This window comes from Mus musculus, chromosome 6 (genome assembly GCF_000001635.26).
Source record: "Mus musculus strain C57BL/6J chromosome 6, GRCm38.p6 C57BL/6J".
NCBI lineage: Eukaryota > Metazoa > Chordata > Mammalia > Rodentia > Muridae > Mus > Mus musculus.
The window spans coordinates 13,661,550-13,678,667 of NC_000072.6; the positions used below are offsets into that span (position 1 = coordinate 13,661,550).

At 38.4% G+C, this 17,118-nt stretch overlaps 1 protein-coding gene across 2 annotated transcripts in view; it reads right to left on the minus strand.

Moving 5' to 3' along the window:
- The window catches only part of Bmt2 (base methyltransferase of 25S rRNA 2), a 52,292-nt gene extending 35,875 nt beyond the window's left edge, over positions 1–16,417 (minus strand). The window contains exons 1-2 of one of the 2 annotated variants that reach the window (NM_175312.4): positions 16,131–16,417; positions 1,653–1,794 (exon numbers count right to left, since the gene is read on the minus strand). In NM_175312.4, coding sequence (NP_780521.2) covers positions 1,653–1,794; positions 16,131–16,284 — 296 coding nt within the window. In that variant the 5' untranslated portion in view covers positions 16,285–16,417. Of the gene's footprint in view, positions 1–1,652; positions 1,795–15,885; positions 16,097–16,130 lie in introns of those variants that run through there. The other variant, XM_011241037.2, reaches the window with a different exon arrangement.
- Positions 16,418–17,118: the final 701 nt, after the last annotated feature.

Below are 17,118 nucleotides of genomic sequence, written 5' to 3' on the forward strand. Positions count from 1 at the left end.
TTAGTTCATAGTATTGTTCCTCCTATAGGGTTGCAGACCCCTTCAGCTCCTTGGGTACTTTCTCTAGCGCCTTCATTGGGGCCCTGTCTTCCATCAAATAGCTGACTGTGAGCATCCACTTCTATATTTGCCAGGCACTCTTGCCCCCTGTTTTAACATAACTTGAAAACTGTTTTATCTTAAAACAACTTTGCTATTTGGTGTATTCAGGATTCAGATTTCTGTGATTGTTTCCTCTTGGTCCTTGGGGATTTTTGTTTTTGTTTTTGTTTTTCAAGACAGGGTTCTCTGTGTAGCCCTGGCTTTCCTGGAACTCACTCTGTATATGAGGCTGGCCTAGAACTCAGAGATCTGCTTGCCTCTGCCTCCCATGTGCTGGGATTAAAGGCGTGTACCACCATACCCACCTACCTTTTGGTGCCTTTTAATCATGCTTTCAATATTATTTATTTCTTATAAAGTGAAAGTTGGGTCTAGAGGATTTATACATGTCAAATATTTTTTACACACACAAAAAATCTTATTAGATGAAATTGCATCTGCATCTACGAGCAGGCTTCTGAACGTTTATAATAAATGCCACCAACTGGTTGAGGTGGTGCTTGTAGATCCTTAAGATATGCATTTATACTTTTCTTTGTAGTTAGTAATAATGTATGGAATGACATTTTAGCTTGACAATCAATGAAGTCTTTAATAGTATTTGAACTAAATTTATTTCTGTTTATTAAATATCACATTTGCAGATGCAAAGTTAGTTAAGTATTCTTTAATACTTATTTCCTGTCATCATTTTGTAAATCAGTGTTTTCCTTTACAAATAGATCCTAAGTATATATTCCCCAAAACTGCTGTGGTGTGTTTATTTAAAATTCTTTCTGTTGGAGCAATTTTTACAATAGATAGTCTGTGTGTACTGACAATTGTCATTGTGAGCTGTGGGTTTGAAATGTGCAGTACTACTGTACTCTCGTGTGTGCACTGATTCCATCCTTTAATCATTTGGCTGTGGTTGTTGCTGCTTTGTTTCCTGGGGGTGTGAGGGTGGAGAGACAATTATAATTCCATCTAGCCAATGAGAATCAATCAAAGCTTGCCTTTTCTTTTTTGAGCAATTTACTTCTATCCAGTACAAAGCAAGTCCTTACTTTCCTTGCCTAAAGCCTACAATCTAACTTTTCAGAGTCCTGTTTTCTTTTAATGAAAGGTAGAATTTGAAAGTAACATAAGATGGACGGCTGGGTGTCTTTTATATTATATCAACATCTTTTTTTTGTGAAGAGAATTAGAAACACATATGAGAAGGAGGCAGCGAGGAAGAGAGACTAAACGTCCTTAATGCCAAATGCTCCCAAATCCAGTGTTTATTGAGCACTGACAAGGTCACAAATGGAAAATTTACCACATTCATAATCAGAATATTAAAAAGACTGTACACACTAGAGGCAAGACAAGGCAATAATAGGTTTGATAAACTGTGGATCAAATGGATAGATCATATTTTATAAAAAGTTTAGACAAAATTAGGCATGTGGGGAAAGAAGTATTTTCACTAAGAAAGACAACTGAAATAAACCTAGACCAAATAAGACACAAAGAAAAAGAGGATCTTAAAAGTGACCTACAAAAGTGCCTGTTCATAAAATACTCACCTACAACACCATTCAATGCGACCTTCACCCTCACAAGTTTTTGCCCAGTGATTATCTGCCAGATTTTTCATTGCAACAGCATATTCGCAAAGTGTTTCCGCATCTTCACAGTGTTCTCGCCAGATCTTATCAAAGTCTCCCACTGTATACAAAAAAAGATGAACTAAATTAACTTTATTTAAAAATGTATGAGCTAATTTTAAGAAAATATAGTTTACAAATGAAGTATACAAAAATCATCAATAAACTTAATTAATGAAGTTTTAAATACTACTTTATAACTGATTATCTGCAATCAAAATTGATTGCTTTAAACAGATTTGTAAAATTGAACACACAAACACAGGGGGCGGGGAGAAAGGGAGAGAGAGAGGGAGAGGGAGAGGGACAGAGAGCTACATATGAGCTATCCATTCATAAAGCAAATCCATGTTGGTAGGGTACAACTATGTCTGGAAATCAAGCATTCATTTTCACAGTATCTTTGGGTTATACAGCCTTGAAAAAGAAAGACCACCACAAACACCTGTTTTATACTTAGTCTAGATATATTGCATATTTATATATTCTATGTCCTCTGCTCTACCCATTACGCTTGGATCAATGCATGCTACAAGCTTCTCCAAAGTGTTGGGCTTTTGCTAATATTCTGAATAACAACTATAAGCAAGTGCCCAGAAGTCACATGTTTCATTTGCTAAAATGTTTTCTTTGCAAGCACAAGGACTTGAGGTTCCATTGCCACAGAAACAACCCTGGTGTGCTAATGAAAGTTTATAATCCAAGAGATGGGGAGAGAGAGAGACCCATCTGGGACCTCTCTGGCTTACTGACTATGGCTGGCAGGCCAACCTAGTCCAGTTGGCCAGTTCCAGTGCAGGGATATACCTCAACTCCAAAAACAGTAAAAATATAAGGTGGATGGTAGCTGAGGAATGACACCTAAAACTGTCCTGTGTTCCACACATGCACATAAACAGACACACACACACAGGTTACTATCCAGTTATTACTTTTTAGATTTTAAGTCATTCATCATCACATTTAAGACGAAATTTCAAAGGTCACTGTGAAGACTGATAATGACTGAAGAATTATTTGGCCAAATGAAGTTCATTTGCCTAGCAGGGTAAAGAATTAAAATTATCTGAGTACCTTGGTTCATCATCTTTAAACAAGGAAATTGAATCCTATCACACAATATATAAATCTAGGTATTTATGTAGTAATAAAATATACATGTATAAGAAATAGCCATCTGTGCAGTTAATTATATTTAAAACTCTTTTTCAAAGCAAGATTAAGTCTTTCTTTTTTCTGTAACAGAAAATAAATAAAAATAGCTTAAATTTAACAATCAACACATTTATTCAAATTTGAAAAATAGCCAAATAATTTTATTTACTGGATATTTTAGTTCCACAGACTAGTAGATACTGAATTGAAAACCTATTTAATATCTCTCCAATTTTGACTATCTCCATAAAAACAAGTAAGGGTACAAACATATTCATACACACATTGTTCAGCTAAAATGACTATAGTATCAATAAATTACAGACTTAGTACTGATTTTAATTTCAAAGTAAATGAAAACTAAGAGTACCAGAGTGTTATACCCTTAATAGATTAATATTTTCAATAGTTATTAATATTTGTGAAGGGACTGAGCTCTTAATTTGTTACACATCAAGTTAGCATTATTTGTGTCCCTAAAAAGCACACAAAATCTTTGTGAATTCTGAACAACTTCTTTCTTAGAGACATCTGTCAGATACAGTGGTTTGAAACTATAAACCAAGAGATCTCAAGCAGCACTCTGGTTAGCACTCCTTCTCTACACTCTGGGCACTCATAACATTACTCTTCTTGAATTTACCTATCAGACATGATACTAAATGATTCAATACAGTATAGCATAGTTTTGAAAGTACTTATTATTTGAGTTCTAGACCTTAAACCTGTAAAGGCTCTTTGAAGTTGTTTCACTACCCTATATAACACATATATTATGTTTGTAAATGTGAGTCATTTGAATAACAATCCATTATCAAATGTATTTCAAAGAACTTCTTTGTGCTGAAAATGGATTTCATTCCTGTAAGACGTGATTTACATGGTAGATAAAACTTAAAGACTTGGATACTTGTACTTTATTTAGAAGAGAGTCCTAACCATAGTAGTAAGGGAATGGGAAGAGGGGGAGGGGAGAGGGGAAGGGAGTAGGGAGAGGAGAGGAGAGGAGAGGAGAGGAGAGGAGAGGAGAGGAGAGGAGAGGAGAGGAGAGGAGAGGAGAGGAGAGGAGAGGAGAGGATTAAAACTACAAAGAAGGAGAAAAAGCTAACCACAGTACAGGGGAGTTCTAGGAACATTGCTGGTGAGGATACCCCATCCACTATGCTACTAGTTCTAAAGGGCATTGTAAAGGGCAGGAAGCTTGAGCACTAACCATCCTGTTTCCCATTACTCGGGGAGTGTGAAAACGTTGAATTCTAATACAGTGCTGGAGAAAGGTAACAGAAAAATAGTACACACTCAAAGCAGAACTCTTGTCATGGATGGTGACTCACCTAAATTTATCCATTACACCTGAGAACTAAGGGTAGCGATGTGAGACACTACTGCCCTCTATTAAAACTTCTTCGTGTCCTTACCACGTCATCTTAGAGTCTGAAACTTCCTTTCCTCTATAATTAACTGTTAGCTACAAGATGCAAAGGCGATTGTAACTACAGAGAGCCTACTTCCCTATAGCATTTTAGAAGGCCTCTGCATACTTCACATTAACCAAAACTGTCTTTAAGTCGTCCTTTTCATCATACTTCACATTAACCAAAACTGTCTTTAAGTCGTCCTTTTCATCATACTTCACATTAACCAAAACTGTCTTTAAGTCGTCCTTTTCATGTCTTTTGAGGTTCATTATCTGCTTATCTAACATTTTAAAGGATTCAATTCGTATGTACTTGATTGACATCAATTACAAACAACTTAATATTGTAATATTTTCATTAGCAGTCAGGTTTACAGTCTCAATGTGTGCCGAGACTGAAAGCTAATATGTGTAAGCATAGTGAACTTTATATAAATGAGAATAAACAATGAAATTTTATTTTTTAATTCTTATATCATATTTGCTGAAAATGATTTCTTTTAAAAAATGTTTCCTTATTGTGTGTGTGTGTGTGTGTGTGTGTGTGTGTGTGTGTGTGTATGCAGGTGGCTGTAAAGGCCAAAAGAAGGAGGTGTTAGATCAAATGAACTGGAATTTTTAGGCAGTTGTGAGCCACCTTACTTAAGAGCCAAGAGCCAAGTGTGGATTCTCTGAAGAGCAGCAACTTCTCTTAATTACTGAGCCATCTCCAGCCCCTGGGTGGGGGAAATGTTAAATGCTACATGAAATAGTAAAGTTAAACAGGAAGGAAAACAGAGGAGAGTACAAAAGAAACAAAATGTTAGTGAGGCTGTAACAAAACGGACCTGAACCTAATACATTTCTATTCTATTATTTATTTATTTAACTTTATTCGCTGTATATCCCACTCATTCCCACTTCCTCTACTACTATTCCTCTACTTTCCTCTCTCAACTTCATGTCTACTTAGGCTGTGTGTTCATTGGTGTAGGCCCATCTACAGGAACACGGACAGCCTCTGGCATAAGAAACTGGATTCTCCTCCCTCTGCAGCCACTGATGTCAATAGCTCCATCCATGCTGGAACTGGGGCTGGCTTGTATCGTGCAGGTCTCGTGCATACAATCCAAGCTACAGTGGGTACATGTCTGTGACAGCACTGTGTTGTGTCATCATTGCATCATTGCACACACATATATACACATACAGTTCATGATTAAAAAAGAATAAACTCAGAGAAATATCAATAATAACTTGTTTAACTACAGTTGTAAAATCAACTTAATCATATGATTTATCTTCCAAAATTCTAGAACAAAGTTCACAATACCATGTCTTCTACTTCTACTTTTATATTTTCTTTATATTTATATTTCTAAATACCCATTAAAAAGCAACAAAACAAAACTAACTTACAGTTTTAAACATGAGTAATGACAACATTCCAAATCAAGTTCAATACAGAAATCGATGAGCCAATTATTCTCAACCTGTGTCCTATAGCAAGATAACAGTTTTCAAGTAAACAAGTAAACTCATCTTTACATGCAAAACATTTGTTTCAACTAAAGAACAGAAAAGCCTGACAGCCTATTTTTAAAAATAATGGCTACTAAAAAAGAAGAGTATATCTAATTTTAAAACATTGCTGTATTTTTAATTATTTTAATATTAATTTGCTATTACCTTGCAACTGTCTTTGTAAAAAATCAACTACAGTTAAATGAGTTATGGAATTATCCACTTTTGCCCTGACAATTCTCTCATGAACAAATTCTCTGATGTTCTAAGCTACAGTGCACTATGTACTGGATACTATCTTTCTTTCACAAATTAACTGTTCTCCCACTATCTGACATAGTACATTTATTTTCTTTGAAACATATATGAAATCATATTTTTGAGAGGGTTTATCTGCCTTTCATTTGATTATCTCATAACAATCGCTCAATACAATGCATCTGCCTCATGCAAGTGCTTGTCATTTACTCCCAAATGTTACCTATTAAAAACAGTTGTGGTCCCCACCCCAAAAGCATAAAGGGAAAAGGAAACAATATGTTTGATTTATAACTTACATAAGTTCCAGAAATTAACTGTGGTGCCCAGTTGAGCGAGGCAAAATATTTAAAGTGTTTTCTATATTAAAAACCAGTAAACATCAATTATAAAATACAAACAACCAGCTGCTCAACTAGAACTCAGTCCATAGGCCCTTGTCAACAGGGACTCAACGAGTCTGAGGGTTTCACAACTGACACAGTTCTAACCGATCTCTGAATCCAAGGGTTAGAGTGCTGAATCCAAGCCTTTCCTGTGCATGTTAACATTCTCACGATGATTACAACGTTTTTGTCTCTCTCTGTCTGCTTACTGCAGGTGGAAGAGGAGTCCCATCTATTGAGTTCTTTAGTAGTTGTTCACAAGTACTTTTAAGAAAATCTTTACACTTAAGGAAATAATTTGAGTAAAACCAATAAATTATAAGTTCTTATAGGTGAGGAAAGTCAATCTGCATTATTGCTTTCTGAGATCATCTAATTAGAAATTATAATCTTCTCAATAACTATCTTCATTTTCATTTTTAAAGAGTATAAATATAAAGCAAAAATCTGAAATTTAATGAGTAAAACTATGACAAATTTATGACTATATTTATAAATCACAAATGGTAATCAATTAATATAAAATATATAGACTCATAAAACTCAATACCAAAATTATATCAATCTTTTTAAAAGTGGGTGAAGGAACTAAAGCTACTTTTTTTTCCTAATTAGACATACAAAAGGATTATCAGGCATATGCACAGATGGTCATCATCACTAGTAATTAAGTAAATACTAATTAAAACTACAATGTAATGGCTAACATAAAAAAGAAGCAACTACTACATGTGGAGAAAAGGGAGCCTATGTACTATGTACATAGAGAGTACAGTTCAGCCATAAAGTTTCTTCAAACCATCCCAAAGCTTCCACCCCGTTCCTCTCTCCCTCTCTCTGTATATATGAGAAACAAAACCCATATGTAAAAGAGATTTTGTAATCTCATGATCACTGTGATATTAATCACAAGATACAGAAAAAAAAAAACCCTAAGTGTTTATCAGTGTGTAACAAACTAAAGAATTATGGGACATACATATATAATGAAGCATTATTCAACTTAAAAAAGGAAATCCTGCCACTAGGTCATGAAATACACAATCACAGAAATATATATAATATGTATATTATATATTTATTTATTCATTTATTTATTATATATAAAATAATTAAAGAAGAGGTCATGATAAATTGATTATATAAGTTTTAGGTATATACTTTGCTATTTTGATGAAAATATACCTTATATAATGATTCCTCAGCCCATCTGACATCCATTACGTAATAGTAATTTGGTCATGTATGACCATAAAAAAATTTTACTTCTTTACTAATGTATACATTCTAAATAGTTACCATACTATATATTAGCTCTCAAAAGCTTATTCTTTCATAACTGAGTTTTTACCATTTGACCAATGTCTGTGTCTTCATCTTTTCCTCCTTCTTCCTGAAACCTGATGAGCATACACTACTTTGTATTTCTTTAAGCCCCCTGCCTCAGATTCCACATATAAATGATCTATGATACACACACACACACACACACACACACACACACACACACACACATATCTACAGGTACAATTTACTCTACTGTATCTTTATGAAGCAGCTTTCTGTAAGAAACATTTATAATTAAGAAACTTCATTCAGGGGGCTGGAGAGATAGCTAAGAAACTTAGAGTGCTGGCTGCTCTTCCAGAGGTCTTGGTTCAACTCCCAGCAACCACATGGTGGTTCACAACCATCTGTAATGGGATCTGAAGCCCTCTTCTAGTGTGTCTAAAGACAACTACAGTGTAGTGATGGACCTAAAATAAATAAATAAATCTTTTTTAAAAAGAAAAAAACAAACTTCATCCAAACTATAAAAGTCTTTGACTACTTCCTATAAGGGAGACAGTGTAAGAAAGTCAGGACCTTGTTACTTGTTTCTCTTTTGTGAAAAATAATATATGTACATATATATGAATACAAAGATCACTTGGTTGGTGTAATATCAAACTTGCAAATAAGATGACTTATGAAAAGCTTTCCAGAGCTTAATCTGTATAAGTAGGGAATTGCTGCACAAGTAGGAACCAGCAATGCTCAGACAACTCTTCGGTATAAGAGTAATAATTTATTCTTTTTTTTTTTTATTATTGGTTATGTTGTTTACATTTCAAATGTTATCCCCCTTCCCAGCTTCCCTTCTACAAACCCCCTATCTCCTCCCTTTGCTTCTATGAGGGTGCTTCCCTACCCACCCACCCACCCCCACCTCACGTGTCCTAAGCTAGGGCATCAAGCCTTCACAGGACCAAGGGCCTCTCCTCCCATTGATGACTGACTAGGCCACTACATATGCAGTTGGAGCCATGGGTCGCTCCATGTGTACTCTTTGGTTGGTGGTTCAGTCCCTGAGAGCTCTGGGAGGTCTGGTTGGTTGATATAGTTGTTCTTCCTATGGGTTAATTTATTCTAAGCAGCTCCTGAGATGGACATGAATAAAGCTGCATTTGCGGTACCAGGAAGCAGTGTACCAGTGGTTCTCAGATACTATATTTTTAACTATCATAAACTTGACCTTCAAAATTTAACAGAATGATAAAAGACCATAAAATTTTTATGTGTGAACTTAGGATATACAAATATAAACAGATGCACAAACAATTACCATACTTCAATATAAACTTATATCCATTAAAATATTTTTAACTTTTATAGGCTAAAAATATTTTTTTTTAAATTGGACTGAGTCATATAAAGGAATCAATGAGTAAGCAGAGCAGAGTAACAAGAAAGAGAAAGAATAGAATTCATTTCAAACCACAAAGCAAAGCTAGTTCCATGCGACTTGTCAAATGCTATAGTACCTGTGTTCTCCAGTATTTGTAGTTTTAAGTATATAAAAGGAGGAATGTTCAAAATAGGTTGCATCACTAAATGGGGATGAAGTCATCAATCTACTCAACAAGAGAGCATGTTTACTAGTTGTTCCTATACAGGAATCTTCAATCTACGTGAGGAACAGTGTGGTGTTAGGGTTAGTTAGACAAAAGGCAGAGTTCTAGCGAAAGGATTACGCGAGGTGGGAAAGAGATAAGTAATCCACATGCCAACTGTGGCATGCACAAACACAGGTACTTATTTAAACAGAATCTGTGCTAACCGGTAAGAAACCAGCCTCAATGACTAGCTGTAGGATTTTAAAAGGACTAGAGATTTCTAATTTTAAACCAAAGTATTTGAGTTATCTATTTAGGGACCACCACCACCATCATCATTATTATTATTAATCATCATTATCATTATTATCTCTATCGTCACGTTATATAGTTCAGGCTGACCTCAAACTCTACAACTTCATGCTTCAAAGTGTTAAGTGCTAGGACTAAAGGCATGTTTCTCCATGCTTGGGTAACAGCTAGAATTCTCAATTGTCAAGGAAACAATACATAGTTAAACTTCTTGGGTATCAGTACTCCTCGTTTCAAGATGAATATTCTAGTAATGATATAGGAATGGGAATGGGATGTGGCAAAGGATAAGATCCAAGAACAAACCAATTCTTAATGCTGTCTTGAAGGTATACAAGTAGGACAGCTACAAACACCACCTCTGATATTCATGTAACTTGAAGATGGTTGGGATCCTGCTAGTTTTTTTTTTTTCCATTTTTTATTAGGTATTTCGCTCATTTACATTTGCAATGCTATACCAAAAGTCCCCCATAGCCACCCACCCCCTCTCCCCTACCCACCCACTCCCCTTTTATGGCCCTGGTGTTCCCCTGTACTGGGGCATATAAAGTTTGCGTGTCCAATGGGCCTCTCTTTCCAGTGATGGCCGACTAGGCCATCTTTTGATGCATATGCAGCTAGAGTCAAGAGCTCCGGGGTACTGGTTAGTTCATAATGTTGTTCCACCTATAGGGTTGCAGATCCCTTTAGCTTCTTTGGTACTTTCTCTAGCTCCTTCATTGGGGGCCATGTGATCCATCCAATAGCCGACTGTGAGCATCCACTTCTATGTTTGCTAGGCCCAGGCATACTCTGACAAGAGACAGCTATATCAGGGTCCTTTCAGCATAATCTTGCTAGTGTATGCAATGGTGTCAGCATTTGGAAGCTGATTATGGGATGGATCCCCGGATATGGTAGTGTCTACATGGTCCATCCTTTTATCTCAGCTCCAAACTTTGTCTCTGTAACTCCTTCCAAGGGTGTTTTGTTCCCACTTCTAAGGAGGGGCATAGTGTTCACACTTCAGTCTTCATTTTTCTTGAGTTTCATGTGTTTAGGAAATTGTATCTTATATCTTGGGATCCTGCTAGTTTTAGAAATTCGCAAGAACTACTAAAAATGGGAGCTCCAATGATTTCTTAATGCCTTTGTCAGTGATTAAAGTCTTAAATGTGAGATTATTCTTTCAACAGCACAGTATGATTTTAAGTTATTTTGTTATATGTGACAGTTTCCATTCTATGACAGAAAAGGTATTTCCAAGCAATGGATTGTTCTAAATTAATATAATGCTATAAGAGATTTATGTACAGAGGCTGTTTGAAACATTTACCTGTATTAATGAGATATTAATATAGGTGTGATTAAATAATCTTAGTTCAGTGTCCTACCCCACAAAGTGGTAAAACAGTTACCTGCATCAGAAACAGACAAGAAACAGTTAAACAGATTCTAATATCCAACTTATGGAATTGCTTTCTGGGGGCCTAAGAATCGGCATTTTAAAGTTAACAGACTAGTGATGCTCACTAATGCGCAAGAAACATCACATTAGGGCTGGGGTGAAGCTCAGAGGTTAAGAACACTGACTGTTCTTCCAGAGGTCCTGAGTTCAATTCCCAGCAAGCACATGGTGGCTCACAACCATCTGTAGCAAGAGCTGACACCCCCTTCTGGTGTGTCTGAAGACAGCTACAGTATACTAACTTACATAAAATGAATAAATAATTCTTTAAAAAAAAAAAAAAGGGAAGAAGCATCATCACATTAGATACAGGAAGCTACAAACAGGAGATACACAAAACACTGCACTTAGGCCAATGTTGACATTCAAAACCAATCAGTTTCTTAAAGAATGGAATAATCCTAATTGTCTCTTTCCTTGAAGACTTTAGCTTGTCACTTTGAGTACTTTTATTGTAAATAAGGCATAAATAGTAGGTATGCTTGTGCAGGGTTACAGCCTAGCACTGAGGAAACTCAACTTCTGGGGCTGCTCCCTGTGTTCTGGGCCAGCTCCACGGTCTTCTTTCACCCTCACCCACTGCAGGCTCCAAGCAGCACTGAGCACATCACAGTCAGTCTCTTGGCAGTGCGTTTGCTGGGTTATGCATTGTCCTCCATACAGAGGGCTTCCAATCTTCTACTTCCAAAGAACACATCCATACTCAAGCACTGTCCCCATCCTTACTCTACGCCATCTGTCTGTCTGCTGTGTTCTCGCAGCACTCTGAATAAACCATATATAATGTACTTCTAAGCTGGAGGCTTAATGGCTGCCTACACTTTCCCAGTCAAAGAATCTTACATTATCATTGTCTTTTCCTCTCTTGTTTTATGAAAACTTCTTATTCTACCCTTCAAAATATTCTTAATTTTTTGTTTCACCATCATGACTATTTATTATGTCTTTATCAACTCTAAATCAGATGAGCGTCCATAGCCACCTAACTCACCTCCACTAGATTACTTCCTATTATAGACTATTGTGCTTCCACTTCAGTGTTGAGTTTTTGACTACTGTATACTTATGGAGTTTTGAGTTGTGAAGTGTCATAGACAGTTATACCCTACAGAATTCCAAAGATAACACTTAAAATGGACCAAAGGCCAAAACCACAACATTTGGGGGTTTGTTTGATTATTGGCTTTTAGCCTGATAAATACCAAAAGAACTTACATTTATACTTCGGTATTTATCTTCTGAACTCTATCCACCTTCCTTGCAGAGGTACAACAGAGACATAATGATAAAATCAAATAGGTAACATGCACTGCACAGCTACTGTGTGCTCCTCACTCAATCAACAGCATCTGTGCTCCTGTTACTGATAATCCTTAGTGTTACTGATGTTAAATGAAATTATCCTTTCATTTCCTCCCTGCAAAAAATGTCTAGGGCTAAGTTAACTAGACTTTTGATGGAGAGTCTACATATTTTAGCAAACAAGCAAAGATTCTCATATGCATGTGTGCATACACACACACTTTTCTGATTCTATATCATGAGTATTAATTAGGAGAAAACATGAAAAGAAAACTGTGAAAACTCACTTGAAAATAAAGTAAGCAAAAAGAACTAGTTCAAATTGTATTGGAGGTCACAGAGTTGGTCAATTTATTAACACAGCTGTGGAGATAACACTGAAGGAAAAGTTTAAGTTAAAATGGTTCATGGTTCTAATTTTTAAAACAATTCAAATATTGTACTTCATGCAAAACATCAATATTATAAGTTAATTCTATTAATTTTAAGGCTGTTTTGGTTTTAGTTTTAAATGATCTCTAATTTAAAGTTACCATTTCTCCCACATTTTTCTCATCTCAAGTGTTTGCTACAAATGATGTGAGAGCTAGAGAGACGGCTCCATCACTGACGTGCTTGCCTTGTTCTGACCTGTGTTCTGATCCCCAACACCATATAAAAGACCAGGCACCAGTCTGCCTAGCCTAATTAGTGAGTTCTAGGTTCAGAGAGAGACCTCTGATGAAGACACTGATGCTGACATCTAGCCATCACAGGTATATGCACATATACATACCTGTACAATCACAAACATACATCATACACACACACACCCCCAAACTACAAAGAAAGCAAAAACAAAACTGAAAACCTACATGGCCCCAGTTTAGTTCTTAGTCAGGTACACTGATCAAGTAAGTCTGACTAATCAACAAAGTCCTTGTTTGGAAAGCAAAATTAAGCTAGCAATTTCTTATAAATAAACTGTCTATATACCCTCTAATCAAATTAAAATATTCTAAGTTGCTATAGAAGTCTAATTTCAAAATTCTGTATAGCAAAGATATTAAATACCTGATATGGCAAGCATACTTTCCTTCATCTAAACTCAATCTGGAAGTAAAAGTAGTTCCAAGTGCAGTAAACAGACGGACTCACCTCCGTAACACAGCTCCCTTTCCCCAACCAAGCCCGCTCATCATCGTCAACTCTCACCAGTCGGACAGATCACAACAATGGAGGGAAAAACCCACCACAGCAGGAAGGGCCTGTTTTCATTTTTCTCTCTATTGCATTTCCAATCCAATGTCAGAGATGTAGACAAGGAAGACTTTATTCTACCCTACATTCTTTAGCTTTACTTGTATTCTTACTTTTCAGTAACTGCTGTTTTCCCTTTCATTCTGCCCCAGTCTATTCATTACCAGTATATCCCTGAGAAAACTATACTCCCTATTGCTCCACTCCCATAGACAGCCCCTACCCGTCAATTTATATCCTTTTTCCTTTCTCAACTTTTACTGTTACTTCCTTATCTTCACGTTCTTTTATATTCTAACATCTATGCCAACAATATTAGGATAAGAGATGAGATGGACACTCTATTTCCCATAAAATAGTATGCACTAATGGTCAACTACTTCATCTTCATGAAAGTTACTTTGATCTTAATTAAATTAAATTTGGAATATGCACTAAATCTGGCTAGTACATTTCCTGTTCCTAAGGAAGATACAAAGACTGTAGATCTGAGATAAAAATGCAGAGAATGTAAAAAGATCAGCCATGCTTGAGAACCATTAGTGAAAATTATGGCTTACATTCCAATATTTTAAGTGAGAATTTACTGCATTCCCTAATAAGAAAACTGTTATGAGCTTATAGAATACATTTATGACTGAAGACCATCGGTACAATACTATGCCTTCAAAATAAAACATCTAAATCATTGATGGAATTCAGGGCATTAAAATGCCAAAAGAATTGCTTCATTCAAATTCTTAGACTATCAGGAAATCTCTACCTGCCCAAGTCACATCAGATCATTTGTTTCTGAACTACTGAATTGCTCTCCATTCTGGTAATTTCTAAGTATCAATCCTCATTATGAACCAAGTGTTCCCCTAGTTAGAATTTGGGCGTAAGGACATGTTTAAACATGTGAGACTAAGCATGCATAAACAGCAGCTTAAAGAGATAATGACACATTAGCAGTGTGTTAAGTGGAACCTATTCGTTTATGAATAAATGAATAACAATGAAATTATTACAAAAAGGTTAAGAATAGAAACTGAATTACATACTAGTCATTTTCTTTTAAAAGATGCACAGAAAATTTGTACAAAATGGCATGATAAATTGAAGAAAAGTGGGTCCACTTATTTCTTCATTTCTTCAAACAACATAAAAACCACTAGAGAATGGCATTATGTAAGTGCATTTTGTGACTATCAAGAATGATGCAACTGTTGCTATGGTAACCACTCATTTTATTGAATTGAGGTTGGGAATTAAAGTATCTTCAATAAAAAAAAATTCAATACCTTAATATGCTTGCCAAGGTTCTTCTATTAGTACCTATCAAACAATAGCTATTAGCCATCTTTGGGGATATCAAATGGCCTCTATTAAAAGCCAGGGCTAAGTTGTCAAGGAAAGAACTTTGAATAGTGTTAAGAATAAAATGCATCAACGACACTCAAAGGAAGATAGACTTGACTGAACTTTCAGAGTAATTGAAAAGTGTGCATAACTGAAAAGTGACATGATCTCACAAGTCTTTGTTCCTTCACTGTCATAATTTCTCTTTTAACCTAAATTATTAACTAGTTAAAAGACTGACATTAGAACGCTGCTGAGTTTTCATTTTGCAATTAAGCTAAAGAAAAATCTGCTGAAAGTAGCCCATTTTAACACTTTATGAGAATTTTTTTCCTGAACACATGAAGAATAATGCAAAGTGTCACCTTCCGAATCTTATAAAGTTGCTTTGTTTGAGAGCCCCCATTTACAAAATGCCAGGATAATTCATAAAATTCAACTATAGACACTGTTCCGGCATATGCGCCAGACGAAAAGCTGCCCCCATGGAAGAGCGGGGTCTGCACCTCTGGCCAGCTTCGAAGGCACCGGCATCTTTCAGAGTCTCTGTGCTTAGAGACTCTTCAAACCTGCACAGTCTCTTAAGAACCTGCCCCAGATCTCTTCCTGGACTGTCTCCACAAACTTGAAGATGGAGCTGCGGTGGAGGGGAGCTACCTGCCACCCTCTCCCCAGTGAAACACGGCAGGCGAAGCACCTTGAGATCCTCCGCTGGGCCTGCTGACTTCGCAGCCCTGGATGCCCAGGCAGGGGAGGCCTCGGCACGGCCTTGCCAAGGAGCGAAGAGGAAGAGGGGCTGTTGCCAAGCGGGCTGAACAACAGGCTGGTCCAGCGCAGAAGAGCGAGGGGCAGCTTCGCTCCTGCCAGTCTCTCGGTGGAGTCACCCCCACCCCCACCCCTCTTCGGGTCTTACCTGAAAGCCCCTCCCTCCCTCTGAGCGGCGGCTCGGTGACAGTGGTCTCAGCCCACCGCTGGGGACAGGGCCTAGGCGGGTGGCGACTGCCCATTAGGGCTCCGGGAGCCGACCGCAGGAGGCCGGCCGGCCGATCGCGGCCTGGGCAGACGTGCCGCCCCCGTGTGTGTCAATGGTGGCCTGTGGGGCTGAAAAGAGCTGACCCAGCCGGGGGACGCGCCTCCCCTCCCCCGATGCCTGTTTACCTTCGCGGTACTTCTTGCGGAGCCGCCGATGAACGCTCTTCACCACCCCGGACAGCTTCTCCTGCTCCAGCTTCCGCTCCTGCTCCCGGGGCTGCGCGGCGTTCGGGGGCCGCTGTCCGCGCGCTGCGCCTCGGCCACCCGGCCCCGGCTCCATAGCGCTGCCGCCGCCGCCGCTGCCGCTGCCGCCGCCGCCCCTCGGGCCCCGCGGTCTCTCCCCGGACGGAGGAGGTGGGGAAGAGGAGGCAGCAGCAGAGGCAGCAACCGGAGGAGGCCGAGGAGCCACAGCTAAGGCCTCGGGGGCGGTGTCTTCCCAATAGCGCAAGGTGATTGGTGAACTGCGGAGGGCTGGGTGGAAATGGAAAGGGCCGCGGACCAATGGGCAAAGGGCAGCGGCGGCGCACCGGGTTGTTTGGGAAGGAGCAGCTGAAGGAGGCGGAGAAAGCACTGGGCTCCTCGCCAGGCCACGCCCCGGATGCTGTGCGGAGGAGCCGGGGCTGCCTAGGGGAGGAGGCCTGTGGTATGGGGTGCGCTTGCGCCCCAGAGTTATTTGCCTAGTTTGAGCTTCATTGTATGGTCCAGCTTTGGCACGTCTCCCAACTTCCTAGGCCGCTGGGAGTTTGGGTGATGCTGCCACAGGACGCGGTCGTCCACCTGAGTTCCCTCTGCACCCTGTTGCACCTCTACAATTCCCTTCAGCTAAATACCCTTTGAAGACTTGGCTGCTACGCAGGGTTTTACATTTCAAGGAGTCCAAACTTGAAAGCCTTCATCGGGGTCAAGGAGAGGTCAAACTACCAAATCCCGATGTAATTCTCTTAGCTAACCCAGGTTAATGCTTGGCATACTGCTGCTACACGAAAGACAATGAATTGCGGGAAAGAAAGATAAAAAAAAAAAAAAATAGTAGGAGGTGTGGGACAAGTTAAAACACCAAAAGGCCATATTGTCTCCCTGTAGAACTTCTGTAATGACCATAAGAATGGGTTAC